The sequence below is a fragment of the Apiospora aurea genome, assembly GCF_038362705.1.
Source record: "Apiospora aurea strain CBS 24483 chromosome Unknown utg000005l_segment0_segment0, whole genome shotgun sequence".
In the NCBI taxonomy this organism is placed as follows: domain Eukaryota; kingdom Fungi; phylum Ascomycota; class Sordariomycetes; order Amphisphaeriales; family Apiosporaceae; genus Apiospora; species Apiospora aurea.
In genome coordinates, this window is record NW_027117392.1 from 758353 (window position 1) to 773608 (window position 15256).

The 15256-nt window shown below is 45.5% G+C and overlaps 5 protein-coding genes across 5 annotated transcripts; 1 reads left to right on the forward strand and 4 right to left on the reverse strand.

The window, feature by feature from the left end:
• Window positions 1-6660: 6660 nt before the first annotated feature.
• Window positions 6661-6909, reverse strand: PG986_006812 (uncharacterized protein; the record flags this gene model as incomplete). Its single annotated transcript, XM_066843034.1, has 1 exon — window positions 6661-6909. One exon carries the CDS (start codon window positions 6907-6909, stop codon window positions 6661-6663), a length of 249 nt encoding a protein of 82 aa, XP_066699146.1.
• A 364-nt stretch (window positions 6910-7273) lies between these two features.
• PG986_006813 (uncharacterized protein) lies at window positions 7274-7803 on the reverse strand (the record flags this gene model as incomplete). Its single annotated transcript, XM_066843035.1, has 2 exons — window positions 7274-7668; window positions 7725-7803. The coding sequence occupies 2 exons, from the start codon at window positions 7801-7803 to the stop codon at window positions 7274-7276; spliced, it is 474 nt and encodes a 157-aa protein (XP_066699147.1).
• Window positions 7804-8117: 314 nt separating this feature from the next.
• Window positions 8118-10158, reverse strand: PG986_006814 (beta-lactamase/transpeptidase-like protein; the record flags this gene model as incomplete). Its single annotated transcript, XM_066843036.1, has 3 exons — window positions 8118-9223; window positions 9296-9368; window positions 9571-10158. 3 exons carry the CDS (start codon window positions 10156-10158, stop codon window positions 8118-8120), a joined length of 1767 nt encoding a protein of 588 aa, XP_066699148.1.
• Window positions 10159-11545: 1387 nt separating this feature from the next.
• Window positions 11546-12534, forward strand: PG986_006815 (uncharacterized protein; the record flags this gene model as incomplete). Its single annotated transcript, XM_066843037.1, has 2 exons — window positions 11546-11846; window positions 11915-12534. 2 exons carry the CDS (start codon window positions 11546-11548, stop codon window positions 12532-12534), a joined length of 921 nt encoding a protein of 306 aa, XP_066699149.1.
• A 336-nt stretch (window positions 12535-12870) lies between these two features.
• On the reverse strand, window positions 12871-14505 carry PG986_006816 (uncharacterized protein; the record flags this gene model as incomplete). Its single annotated transcript, XM_066843038.1, has 5 exons — window positions 12871-13289; window positions 13359-13656; window positions 13733-13886; window positions 13966-14080; window positions 14151-14505. 5 exons carry the CDS (start codon window positions 14503-14505, stop codon window positions 12871-12873), a joined length of 1341 nt encoding a protein of 446 aa, XP_066699150.1.
• Window positions 14506-15256: the final 751 nt, after the last annotated feature.

Consider the following 15256-nt stretch of genomic DNA (forward strand, 5'->3'; position numbering starts at 1 on the left):
ATATATAAAGGGATAACGTAACCGTATAATTTAACGCACTATATTATTATAACCTATTCCCGGTTTTTTTACTATATTACCTTAAGCTTTTTACGTTAATCGAAAATAGTTACGATTATTTCGAACGAGATTTAGCTTATAAAAAACCCGGTTTCGTCGAAAGTATATATATTTTCTTTTTAAATTCTATACTTATTAATTATATTCTGTATAAAAGTAAACCACGCGTAATACGCGTCGAGATTTCCGTAAAGGATTTTTTAATAATCGATTCTTCGGTTAAAACGCGTCCGGAAATTTAATTATCGTCGTATAAAATTAAAGGCTTAGTTAACGCCGACGCGTCCCGCGTTACGTAGATTAAATAATTAATTCGCTATATTTTTAATATTATTTATTCGAGGTAAAAACGATCGCGAATTTAAATTAATTATATATTATATAATTAATTACTTTTTAAAATTCGTAAACTTTTACGTTAACGATTACGTATTTCGTTATAAAATACTATCGCGATGCCGGTAATGTAAAATTATATAAGGGATATTATATATTTACGCTGCGGCTCGTATACGTAATTTAAGGTTTTTTAAAGCGCTTAAAACGCTAATTATATATCGTTCTTTTTTTATTAATTTATTATCGTAAATAATAAAAATATAAAGCATAAAATATAAGTTATACGAAATTAAAAGAAAGTGTTTAATTAGACCGTATATTTAATTAGACCGTAGATTACGTTACGCTATATTAAAAATAAACGGCCGATAAATAAAAAAGTATTATTAAAGAATATACGTAACGTTATTTTTAATATATTATAACTATTAATTAACGTTACGATTTCTTCGGAACGTAAACGATTAAAATATATTATTAATAATTAATACGTTACCGTATTTAAAAAAATTAAAAATAAAGAGTAAGTATACCGTCGAAAATTACCTCTTTAATTATTAAATAATAAATTCAAGGGGTATCCTTTAAAACGTATATTTTACGAAACTAAGTTAATTTACCTTTAAAGTTATAAAGAAAAACGATTGTAATTCGAAAAATTATAGATTAACGTATTAAAATATTAAATATTTAATTATATATAAATATACGTACATAAGTTTAATAAACACGGATAGCTATAAAAATATAAAGTACGGTTAATTATTTATAGTAATTAATAAAAACGAGGTTTTACCGAGGAGATTTACGTAGTTACTTTTTACGGTAAAATATTTAAAAGCTTAATAATTATTATTACTCGGTTTAATTTCGAACTAATTTAATACGACGCCGTTAACGCGTTTATTAACGCTAAATTTAATTAAACTATTTATATAAAAATATTACCGGGTTATTAAAAAACTAGTACCGTTTTATTATTTAATAAAGCTTTATATAAGCTTAAAATGTTACTTTATTTACAATAAAAAAGATCTCTAATACCTTTATTAATTTAAGCTATAATTAAATTCTAAATAAACCTTATTATGTTATTAAAGGAATTACGATAATATTTTTTTACGTGAACGATATAATTATTATTTATAAGGCGTAATATATTAATTAAATAAAACTAACGTAGTTTACCACTACGCGACGTATATTATTTAGCGACGCATTTTAATTTAATTTTAATATAATTAAAATTTAACGCGTAATACTTTTATAATTATAATATTTAATTAATTTTAAAAAGATCGGATAGTTTTAATAATTTAAGCGATATAAAACGGACTGAATTAAATAAATTAAAAAGTAATAATAAAAACTTATAATATACCCGAATTAATTTTACGTTATCGAATTTACGGCCGAACTTTAAAACGCGAAATTTAATCGAAACGATATAAAATAAATTTAATAAAAAAAAGGTACTTCGTAAATATATAATTAATTTAAATATTCGAAGGATACCTCCCGATTTTATTAGTATAAAAAATATAGCTAATTTTTTTACCGCGTCGCGCGGCGGCGACCGCGTTAATAAATACTAAATTAAGCGTTTTATTAACCGTAGCCCGGATTTAAAAATTAAAATAAATCGTCGGTACGATTATTAAAGGGCTTTTTACGAGGATTTTAAAATTATTTCTATTTAGTTTACGTTAATTGTAAATATAAAAACGAAATACGGGATCGTTAACGAAAATATTTAAAATTTCGACGAAACCGGCTTTATAATAAACATAATCGGGTTAATACTCGTCGTAATACGCGCCGAGCGGCGTAAAAAAGCGAAATCGGTTCAGCCTGGTAATCGGGAATAGGCAATAGCGATTAAATATATTAATTCGTAAGGCTAATATATTCCGCCGTTTTTAATCGTTTAAAGTTAATATTACCTCGTAAACTAGTCCCGTAAAACCGATTTACCGGGCGATTAAGTAATTAAGCCGATTTTTAATAACTAGATTAATAACGAAATAAGCTTAAACTAAATTAAGTACTTTAATAAATATATTAGATTATAAACGAAAGGTCGCTACCGTTTTTTAATTTTCGACGGCTACGAAAGCTATATTTCGGCCGAATTCGAGGTATACTATTAAAATAACGATATTATTACTATTAATATACCTCCTTATTTATCGCACTTATTTTAACCTCTCGATATAATATTTTATTCGCTTTTAAAGCGTGCTTATTCGAAAAAAATCGAGCTATTTATTAAGGCTTTTATAAATTATATTATTAAACTCGAATTCTTTATCGCTTTTAAAGCCGCGTATTTTACTATTTTTATAAAAGTTAACATTAAATCTAGATTTAACGTATTTAGTTTAATACCTTATAACCCTAACGAGGTAATTAATAAACTAAATATACGTCTCTAAACGTTTATACTTAACCTATCCCGTCTAAGGACGGCTAATACCTACGACCTTTAAACGCCGTTTAACCCCTAATAAATAACTAAGCACTCTACTTATATTAAAAAAAGGGTGTCTACTTATTAAAGAAGCTCTCCGACGCCGATTTTAAATACGGTAAACTAAATAGCGAAAAATATAACTAAAATAGCTTATAAAATAACCCTTATACGTAATAAAATATATATATTAAAAAAAACCAATTTAACACTTTTTAAGCGCCGAAAAACTAAAAAATCGCGAATTTAACTTAAAAAAGCCCTTACTATTAAAAAATCTTAATAATTATAAAACGAAAAGGCAAAAAGAAAGCGTTCAGCGCCTAATAAAAATAAAAATAAGGGTTCGTTAAAACGAAGGGCGACCGGTAAAAAGCGTTATAATATTTACGGCGAAATAGGTTATAATACGCGAACATATAAAAAAGATATAAAATTAAACGAGGAATCGAATAGCGAGTAATTTTAATTAATTTTAAACGTTATAATTAAATTAATTTATATAAAAAGGTCGAAAAGTGGAAAAGGTGCGTCGCTAAGTAATATACGTCGCGTAGTAGTAAACCACGTTATTATTAATATATTTCTTTATTTATTATATTTATTTTAACTTTTTAATATAGTATTTTATTTACTTTTAAAACGTGTTTATTCGAAAGAAATTAAGCTATTTATTAAAGTTTTTATAAACTATATTATTAAGCTCGAGTTTTTTATCGTTTTTAAAGCCGCGTATTTTATTGTTTTTACGGAAATTAATATTAAATTTAGATTTAACGTATTTAGTTTAATACCTTATAACCTTAACGAAGTAATTAATAAGTTAAATATACGTTTTTAAACGTTTATACTTAATTTATTTCGTTTAAGGACGGCTAGTATTTATAACCTTTAACGTAATCCACGGTCTAATTAAATACACGGTTTAATTAAACACTTTTTAAGGCCTCGTATAACGAAATATAAATTAATTCCACTATAACGTATTTAATATATTAAAATTAATCGGAATCCTTTTTTTAAATACTTTTATATTATTTTAATAGGTACGCGTATTATACCCGGGCTTCCCGTAAATTTTATAGCGTCGCGGGCGCGTTTTAAGTTTTTTTATATAACTATTACTTCGGCGCGATTTATTTTATAATTATTTATTAACGTTTTTTTAAAACTATAAGTTTTTTTTAGCTTATATACGAAATAATCCTTTATTTTATAGTCGTTTTTTTTTTCGTACGGCGGCGCCGGCTAAGTATTTTATTTACTTTTTATAGTACGGTTATTTTACTCTTTAAAAAAACGAGCCGGTATATTACTTACGTTATACTTTTCGTAATTTAATTAAGTTTAGTTAAAATCGACGTCGAAAAGCTATTTTAATACCGTATAATACGGTTTCGAACGTATTCGGTTTAGGATTAGGCTTTAATTAGGTTATTTAAGGTCTTTAATTCCTAAAAAATAGATAGGCCGAAAAACGTCCCCGGAGGTATTAAAATACGTAGCTTTATATTTAATTATAAAATAATATATTCCGGATCGTACGAAACGAGTCCGGTTTCTCGAAAGCCTCCTTATATATTTAAAACGATAAAAATCGCTTAGAACGCTTTTAAAAACGTTAATAAGAAGTCCTCTTTTAAAATATAAATAATATACGCCCGTATAAAACCTTTAATTTCTTTCCCGTACACCCTTTTTAATATACGAAAACAATTAATATTAAAAAGCTAAAGCTTATATAACGAATAAAAAGGCATATAGAATATAATAATCGAGTTTTCTTTATAATAAAGCTCGAAAGTTATCGAGTAATGGTTTTTATAGCCGTTAAAGATTAATAAGCGGTAAACACTTTTTATACGAGACTTCGTATATTTATCGAAATATCGAATCTAGTCCTCGCTTCTTTTATTTATAATTTAACTATTTTTAATAATTACGATTACCTAATTTTTCGGTAATAAGCTATTTTTATACTAGGAAAAAAAGTACGTTTTCCTAGTGAAAATAATATATAAAAAGATAACGTAACCGTATAATTTAACGCTTTATATTACTATAATTTATTCCCGGTTTTTTATTATATTACCTTAAGCTTTTCGCGTTAATCGGAAGTGGTTACGATTATTTCGAACGAGATTTAACTTATAAAAAACCCGGTCTCGTCGAAATTATATATATCCTTTTTTTAAATTTTATACTTATTAATTATATTCTGTATAAAAATAAATTACGCGCGATACGCGTCGGAATTTTCGTAAAAGACTTTTTAATAATCGATTTTTCGGTTAAAACGCGTTTAGAAATCTAGTTATCATCGTATAAAATTAAAGGCCTAATTAACGCCGACGCTTTCCGCGTTACGTAAATTAAATAATCGATTCGCTATATCTTTAATACTACTTATCCGAGGCGAAAACGATCGCGAATTTAAATTAATTATATATTATATAATTAATTACTCTTCGAAATTCGTAAACTTTTATATTAACGATTACGTATTTCGTCGTAAAATATTACCGCGACGCCGATAATGTAAAGTTATATAAAAAATATTATATATTTACGTTACGGCTTATACGTATAATTTAAGGTTTTTTTAAAACGTTTAAAGCGTTAATTATATATCGTTCTCTTTTTATTAATTTATTATCGTAAATAATAAAAATATAAAGCATAAAATATAAGTTATACGGAATTAAAAGAAAATATTTAATTAAACCGTATATTCAATTAAACCGTAGATTACACTGGCTATCCCAGGGGCAGTTTGTCCGGCTTCCTTTTAACACGATAACGCTAGGCTGAAAAACTAATGGTAAATAAGGAACGCCACGGAAGCCGTCTAAGAAATGCGCCAGACTAATACTAAAAAAAGCAGCTATATATGCTTACGAGTCCAATATGTGCTGAACTCGCATTTCTTTCGGTTTGCGGTCCCCCGACGATTCTCAACACAGCTCACCCCAAGTCAATCTTTCAACCACCATGTACAAGACCACGCTCGCTTTCGTTCCTTTCCTGCTATTGGGCGGCGTCCAGGCCAAGCCCTGCCTCACATGCACGCCTGACTCGTGTTATCTGGTGGCTCTCCAGACCGGCATCGACGCCGCGCAGGACCCCAAGGAGCAATGCTCGGCTTTCATGCGCACGACCGTGACGCCTTCGATTAGCTACGACACCGTCACCGTAACCGCGTTCCAGACCGTTGACGTCACGGATAGTTTGACCAAGAGTAATTTCGACACGAGCACCCAGGTAAGCCGGACCGCCGAAGAAATCACTCCGTATGGAAGTTCGGGGCCTATGTTGATGGGTGTTTGGAACAGACCGACACGACCAGCGTTACCACCGCAGAGACCAGCGTCGCTACTGTTACGGATGTTACTACTAAGGTATGATCCTCCTTTTCGAGACCGGGAGGGAAGAGTACTTACTAACCCAAGCGCCTTTAGATAAACTCTGTGGCCGTTACCGTCACCGAGACAGCAACCCTGACGGTACGTTACTATTCTCGCGTGTCACTCTACGTATGTAGTGGTTGCTGACACGCATCCCAGTCCACCGCCACTCAAACCCTCACCTGCAGGGCCACCGTCACTGGGCAGGCCAACGTGGTGGGCGTGAAGGAAATCAGAAGGGGCTGTGTTGTCGACAACCCCAGCCTAAGCCTTGCGATTGCCGCCGATCGCAGACGGAACTTGCCCGCGGTGAGCGCGGATGTGAGCGCGAGCGCGGGTCCTAGTGTCGCCGGTGTGTCGATCCCAGCGTACGCGACCGATGTCTGCCTAAGTGATAAGGCCTTCTTCAGCGCCTGCCGATGCCATGGCGTGCGCCCGACCACCGTCACCGCCCCGGCTCCTAGGGGCACCCTGACCGTAACCGACGGCGACGCGCAGGTCACTGAGACGGCTCAGACGGAGTTGACCGTGAGCTTCACTACGACGGCGATCGAAATGCAGACCGTCATCATCACCGAGGTGGCCACGGCGACCTCGACCACTACTGCTACTTCTACGGTAGATCAGGTCAGTCATTTCGTTTCATTGCATTTTATACCCGGCATCTTATTGGGGTTCCTGCCGACGGATAGAGCATACGTATCCTTATTGTGGCGATATGAGGTTTACTAACTATACATTTACCACAGACGGGCACCACTACCGCGCTCGAAACTACTACCACCGGCGTTCTCGAGATAGCGACTACAACTGCGTTGACCACGGGTAAGTTGCCCGGCACCCCCTTTTGATCGACAGGCGGTCTTTCATTCCAGCGGGAAGATGAAAAAGAAAAAGAAAACGAAAACCTGCTCCCTACCCCCTCTGATAACAACCCACTGACTTGATCCTCCTTGCACACGCAGTACCGCCGGCGCCAGGGCCCACTCAAGGAATCCTGTTAATCCGCGGCTCCCGGTACGACGGTAGCTACGCCTTTGCCAGCCGGACTTCCACGACGGACGGCACCAACCACTACGCCGTGGATTTCATCAACGGCCGCGCCCAGGCGAGCTACGCCTTCCTCGACTCGGCCAACAGCAACACGCTCAGCTTCGAGGGCTACGGCGCCAGCAGCCCGGTGCACCAGACCACCGCCCAGCTCTTCTTCGAACCGCCCTACGCCGTCCGCGACGTCAGCAACGACCTCGTCTATATGTCCTGCACCTCCGGCGCCGGCACCGGGATCGTGTCCTGCGTGCGCCCGACGGGCACGGACGTGGCCCCCGACCCCGTCGTCTTCCAGACGTGCGACAGCGAGACGAATCTGGTGATCTCGAACACGGAGGAGCCCGGCTGCGAATCGTTCCAATTCGTCTTCCAAGCGCAATAGAACTTGGGCCTAGACTTACCCACCACCCCCTCAACTGCTCTGTCTGTTTCCTCGGTTGAGCCCCTTGTCTTATCCGTGCCGCGGATACCAAGGCGCATCAGATCTCTTCGATGAGGCTCCTTTGGATTCGACGAGCAGTACTAATCCCATGAAACCGCAGCAACTTAGTATCACCCCAGCGAAGGTACACAATCACTATATCGCGTATGCCAGTTTCCATAATTAAGCATCCATAATACGCCCCGATTGGTAGTTTCTCATGTCGTAATCCCGAGCCAGTGAAATATAAAAGATATAATTACACAACAGGTTTACGGGCTAGACCCGGGGGTGCGACAGCGTATTCACAACTACATTTGAAAGGAAAATCGCCATGCCATCCAGCCAGCTTGTTCCCCAATAGAGCGACAAACTACAACTTCTGCAGCGTGACGTTGAGCGCCAGGTTCTTGACGCTCAAGACCTTGCCCGTGTCGTCCGACTCGAAGATGAACTCGTCGAGCGGCATGCCGGCGTACGTGACGCCCGTGTAGTCGATCCAGGTCCCGCAGTCGGTCGAGAAGCCCGTGCCCGGGTTGTCGGGCGCGCCCTGGGCCTCGAAGACGGCCTTGAAAGCCTCGCGGGGCCCGGACTGCAGGCCCGTGTAGTACAGCCGCACCGAGGGGGTGCTCGAGTTGCCGGCGCCCGGGTCCGAGGGCACCGACATGCCCGACTGCAGCGACTGCGCGACGAGGACCATGTCGGTGCCGTTGCTGGCCCACGAGGTGAGGCCCAGCCCGGGCTTGGCCGGGTCCGTCGTGATCTCGAGCGACGACGTCAGGTTCGGGTACACGGCCGGATCCGCGGCGTACCGGCCCGCGTACCGGCCGTTGGCGTCGTCGCGCGTCGCCGCGTCGTAGGCCGGGAGCACGACGGCCCCGATGTAGTCGGCCATGGTCCAGATGCCGCCGGCCGTCTGCGGGCCCGCCACCATGACGGTGATGCCCAGGTCGAACTCGGGCAGGACGGTCAGCAGCGACGAGTAGTCGCCGACGCCGCCGGCCTTGGTGAAGGCCGTAACGGTGCGGTGCGGGTTCGCGGCGCTGAGGCGCAGCCGCCGCAGGCCCCAGGGCATGCCGACGGCGGCCACGTTGTCGGACGAGTAGGTGACGGGCTTGAGCCAGCGGCGCGTCATCGCGGGCTTGAGCACGGTCGAGCCCAGCACCGCGCGGCCGAGCGCCGTGAGGTCGCCCGTCGAGGCGAACATGTTGCCCGAGGGGCTCTCGTCACCGATGTAGGCGCGCCAGCCCGTCTGGCTGATGTTGCGCGGGATGACGCCGACCCGCTCGGGCGGGTCGCGGTAGTACGTGTGCCGCAGGTCCAGGGGGTTCAGCACCCGCTCGTTCAGGGACGTGAGGAACGGGCGGCCCGTCATCTTCTCCAGGGCGTAGGCGAGCAGCTGGAAGGCGATGTTGGAGTAGGCCGGGGTCTTCCAGGGCGCGAAGGAGGGGTACGAATTCGCGATGCCCTCGAAGAATTCTGTTGGGAGAGTCAGTTTTCTGCTATCTGGTGGCCGTCACCGCGGCCAAGTCGTGATAATGTTGCACTTACGCGTTCGGTTGCACAGAGGGTTGACGCCGCAAGGGGGCGAGAGGCTAGTGGGGGGAACCCCAGCCTCACTGCTCTGTCCAAGGGTACAGATCCAATGATCTCCCCGAGAATGAGGTCTATCACCAAGGTCGGTTCTGTCAGTAGCATGAAGCGGGCCTCAGAAAACAGCTCCGGGGGCCTCACAATCTCGCTCAATCCCTGACATCTGTAAGCAGCAAAGTCAGTATATAATACCCTATGCAAGTAGATTTGGGGCGTTTTTTTTCTTCTTTTACCTGTGACAGCAGTGCCTCTATCGTGATGTCTTCCCATTTTACCGTTCGCAGCTCGTCAACTGTCTCATTTCCCCGGCGATTCACAATGTCCTGCAACTCGGGTATAAACTCCGTGATCGGGCGGTTGAAGTACTGGTCGCCCATCTCTGCCAAGAACGCGAGGACCGTGAAGATTTTGGTGACACTCCCGATCCGGAATACCGTATCCACGTCCACCTTCTTGACCCCCGTCGTGTTGCTAGGAAGGTTCTGGGCGGTCGTGAACCTTTCGAACAAGATCGGCGGTCCTGGATTCGTGGAAAACACCTGGACGGTGTAGCTGTAGTTGACGGCCGTGGTATCTACTTCGTTAAAGGTAGCCGTGAGATTCTCCATCGCGGACTTCCATATGGCGCTTTCGGCCAGGCGCTGCGGCTTGGGGAACTCGGCTCCGTAGATGGGGCAGTTCGGGTTCGCGAGCGCCAGGGGCACCCCGAAGGAGAGTATGCATAGAAGCCACTGCAAGGCCATCATCTTGTCGAGTTCACCAGGTGGTACCCAGAAATTGTTACTAGGGCTGCCGGGATCATGTACAGTAGGTGCATTCATAGTCCCTTTGGCTGGTTCCGGGTTCGCTTTATACCTGGATCAATCATAGGTCGAACCCAAGAGTTAATCTGTTGCAATACTACTGCAACGACACGATAAGCAAATAGTGCAATGTTGCAAGCTGGGCACCGCAGACTAGGAGCTTAGGCAAATAGACAGAGAGCCTTCCATGGGTAACAGCAGGGGGCTTGTCCAGTTAGGGAGCGGAAACCGGTTTCCATTGGTTCAGGCTAAATCGCGACATGATAGTAGAATTGTTGTAATTTCCCCTTCGAGGAACAGCCAACGCCATTTTGACGTCGGAGTCAAATGAACCGGGACCCGTACAAGTGGTGCAACACTCGACCAGCTCAAGAAACCGGAAACGGGCAGAAGGGCGTCGTTAGTGAGGCTTGGAAGTCGATCCTATCCAGCGCCGGAGTTGCATCGCCGGAATGTCGGCCAAGCCAAGAACTGCAAGGCACCGCAGTGTGGGAAGCGCTGTAGTATTGATTGTCGAGATTCGCTCATGGTGACCTCACATTAGATGGCTGGCTGGCCCTGGGTTTGCGGTAATCAGGAGGATTGATGCACACCACTTGCATAGTGCATAAGCGGACGTTTGACAGCCAGTCTGGACCGTTCTGGATATTAAAGGGTCCGTGGTATAAGCCGAATGCGGTGCGTGCGAGCAAGAACCCGGAGCAATGCAGTGCCGTCCCGAATAGTCGAGGCACAAGCCCGTATATTGTGGCTTGAAGGTATATCAGGCAAGATGCATTATCTGCGTTGAGCGTGGTACCAAGCGGAGCACAGACTTATCACTATTGGAGGTTGCGCATAGCGTCGCAGTGGACAGCGGTGGTCGCGGAGTCGATGCTGTCGCATTCCGGCTCTCGACTCGGACCTCGGCAATGGCATTTTGGTAACCCGTAGCCCATCCACTGATCGGGAGCGTCCGCATCTGGAGACCAAAGGCATGTTGCACAAGCTAATGCACAAATGCAGATTTATGTAAAAGGGAATGCAAGTGTGTCAAACCGCTTGCCCAAATGACTCTACCCCTTTGAATCAGTATGATTCATAGTCTTGGGTAACGATGCTCCCGCCAATGAACAGCAAGATCAAGGCACAAACCAACTCCACCTGTCCGCATTGAGCAGACCTACCCCTGTTGTCCATACGGATTATGCTTTCCTGACTCACACGGAGGTACCGATGGGCCAATGGGCCATCCTTTGGGTAACTAGCTTTCGTAACGTGTTACTAAGTCAGTGGTACAGTATGGGATTGTTTGTTTTCCAAGAGTGTATTATATAGTCAGTACGAACTTGAGAGAAAGTGGTAGTCAACAAACAAGCCTTCAGGCCCAAGACACTTTACAGATTGCCTCTTAGTTCCACCGGCAATGGACGCGACAACTGCGGGTAGCAGCAACGGCAGCTCAGCCGCATCGCAACCTTGGGATGAGGACTATATCCGTCCGACATTCGCTCCAGAACGCTGCTTGTTCTGCAATACACAACTCGACAACCTCGAAGCCAACCGGCTACATATGCAAACCGCACATGGACTCTTCGTCCCCAGCCGAGACAGGTTACTCGTGGACCTCGAGACATTGTTCGACTATCTGCATCTCGTCATCTTTGGCTACAACGAATGCATAAGCTGCGGCACCAAGCGAAGCAGCCCCGTGGCCGCACAGCAACGTATGTCCCGCCATGAACCCCCTTTCTTTTTCCCCTTGCCCATGGGAGCTCACTACAATGTCCATCAGATATGCTGGGCAAGAACCACTGCAGATTTAATATTGACGGCGAAGGTTCCGAGTTTGCTGATTTCTACGACTTTTCCGACTCGGGGGACGGCAGCGAGGGTGATGAAGACGATGAGGCAACTGACCCGGTGCCACATGCAACGAAACAAGGAGTGCGGACGGACGACAGCTCATTGCGTTTGCCGTCGGGCAAGGTCATATCGAGCCGGTCGGAGAATGCGTTTGGTCTTCCGCGCCCGAGGAAGAATCCGCGCGCAGCGGAAGCAAACCGTCAGCCTGAAGGCCCCGGGGCTTCGACTGGCATTGATCTCCCGCAGCGGCCGGAGTCCTCCACAAGCGTGGTCGAGCGCGCTCCTTCGTCCGGCTCGAAAGCCCTCACCCGAAGCGAAAGGCGGGAGAACGCCTTCACGACGCAGCTGGCCAGCATGCGGGCGGGCGATCGCCAAGCTCTGGCCCATCTGCCGTTGCCGCAGCAGCGCTCCGTCATCGCCGCGTCGCTGAAGCAGCTGAAGAAGGCCCGGCAGTTGGAGAGGCGGTACCAGATCGCCACCGAGAGGAGCGGAAACAGGACGCTGATGAAGCATTTCGTGCCCGATGGACCGATACGACCGAATGGCTGAGCTAGCCTGGACTGACACGCAGATTGCATTTATGTAGTTCATCATGGACTTCATCACAAGTCGAGGCGTGAATAACAAGTACGGTCCCGTCTCTATATACAGCATGCTGATTGTATATGCCTCTATCTGGGTGTCACTGTAACACACAGCCTTTCCTTCTGCCACAAAGCGTAAGCCTTTTGCTCCAACCACCCCCCGGCTCTCTTCGCAGAGCTGCCAGCCGTAGGCGAATATCAGCCTCGCGAGGATGAGTCGCATTTCGTGCATGGCCATACTAGATTTACTGTTAGTGGGGATGGATGGGGGCGATTAAGGGGGCAGGCATCATCAGAGCACTTACTTCTGACCCAAACAGTTGCGGTGACCCCAGCCAAAGGGGGCGTGGGCTGCCTGGTTATCATCGGCATAGCGAGGGTCTCCGAGCCAGCGCTCGGGGACGAAAGACGCGGCGTCCTTGAAGTTGGCCTCGGAATAGTACGTCGAGTAATGGTGCACGGCGACACGCGTCTCCGGGGGAGCCCAGCGCCCAAGGATGGACTTGCCGCCCGCTGGAACGACTCTGGGGGAGCCGATCGGCACTGGCGGGTACACTCGGAGCGCTTCCTTCAGACAGGCATTGAGGAAGGGTAAACTAGAAACGCCGGAAAACGTGATTTCCTCTTCGTTTTGAAATTTTGTGTGTATCTCCTCGGACAAACGGAGCATAGCCGCAGCGTCTTTCAGCAGCAAGTACATCACACCACTGAGCAGGGTAGCTTTATAGCGAATCAGCACGGATCCCAGTGTACATCACAAGCGAGAGGCGCAGGCGTGCAGGTACGTACCGGTAGTTTCCGACCCAGCGAGCATGAACAGCTCAGCATTCGAATGCATTTCCTTCAGCGAGAGTTTTGTATCGGACTTGCCGGTATCCTCCGAGACCAGTGTCCACACGTCTGGCTGATTGGATCCTTCACGTAACCGTTGGTCGACCCGATCCGCCGAGTGTTTGCAGTGCGTAACTCTTTGTTCCGTGACCGACTTGGGTTCGAAGCGGGTAAACAGGGCATTGAGCAGGGGATAGTAGCATATCATCGACACGATAGGTAACATCTTGACGCCTTGGAATACGGATGCTACCCACTGCAAAAGTGTTATAATATTATTCGTCAGCGCTGACTCTCAAAGTAGCAAGAGTTGGGCGCGTAATGACCCTTACGGGACTGAACTCATTCTTTTCCAGCAGGCCCAATGGGGAGCCAAAACACAGCTCTGCCATGATGTCGAATGTGGTGAAGTTGAGGAGTCTGGTCAGCTCCAGGGGCTGCTGGCCTTTGCCAAGTTCGCCAATCTTTTGGGCCAGGAGGTCGATACTGGAATGGAAAGAGTCTATTAGTCACATCTCACAGCCTGTGTTGGCTTAGTCTTGCCTCTTGGGACTTCCCGACTTACTATTTGCGAAACAGAGGCTCCTGTGCTCTGAGAGCACGCTCGGAGAAGGCGGGCGAGAAGGCCTTGCGGACTCGGGCATGGTCCTCGAAGGTGGCTGTGAGCATGCTCGGGACGCCTGCGATCCGTCGTCGCCGGTCAGTCGATGGCCCGGTGAACTGCACCAGAGAGCCTGCATTGCCACGTACCATTGACGGGCTGCACCGAGAACTCTGGGGCCTTTGGGTTCTCGGGCTGGCCCTTGGCGAACCCGTGGATGTCCTGCCAAGCCTCGGCCGCCGTATAGCTGAGATCGGTCGGTCCAAAGCGTACGACGGGCCCGTGCCGCTGATGCAGTCGGTTCAGCCAGTATACGTCAACGCCTCGGAAGTAGGCCAGCCAGTAGGGCAGGCGACTGATAGCGCATAGCTTCGGCCCGGGAACGCTTGCGAGAGGATGGAGGGTGATGGCGTAGACTGAGCTCGTCACCAGGTAGACGAGTGCGATGCTGATCAGGATTAAAGCCAGGCCAGGTACTGGAAGCAAAAGAAAGGGATTCGACATGGTGTCGTTGGCGACTGCTGCTGCATTGCTTTTTCGTAATGTCAACGTTCTCCGGGGGAAGACTGGATTATATTGGATGGGCATTATACCTTACGCACGCGCGCCCCCCGCACAAACGTGGTGCTTGGCCAGGAATTCTTCCCACAGGGGGTGAGCATACATCTTGGCTGGGCCTTGTCCCATCCTATCAATCCTCGGAGCGGGGACTGCATTCGGATATCTGGTTGGTCGTGTGTGCGGACCGCTCTATGCCACCATCTACACTTCTGGCTAGACTCAGCACCCAACGGCGACTGTGCCGCAACCCAACCAAACAAAAACACAGAGTGGTACGAGATGTGGAGTTCTTGGCCGACGGGTAACCAGGGGGCGACGATCCCGCCAATCCACAGCCGTTGGACTCCAGCAGATGATTTGACGCTCCGAGCCGGTGGCAGGCCGGTGCATCTACACATACAAAAGGAAGGCGAAGTGCCAGGATGATGAGACTGCCGATCAGTGATGTAGACGTCCAAGAACGCGTTCTGGCCTTCCCCCGGAAATGACAACTGACAGGCAACACAACCCTCAGTGCCAAGGCTCCGGAAACTGCGCCGTCCGTCGCGGCGTATCTTCCCTGTGCCACTGTGCCACCCTCAATCAAGTTGTCTTGAGAGCGGTCGACGTCTTCCTCTCTCGCCATCGCTAGAAATTGAAATATGTGGCCCAGAGTGCCTCGCTCGTTTTCAATCCTCCCGCACCGCATCTTTCT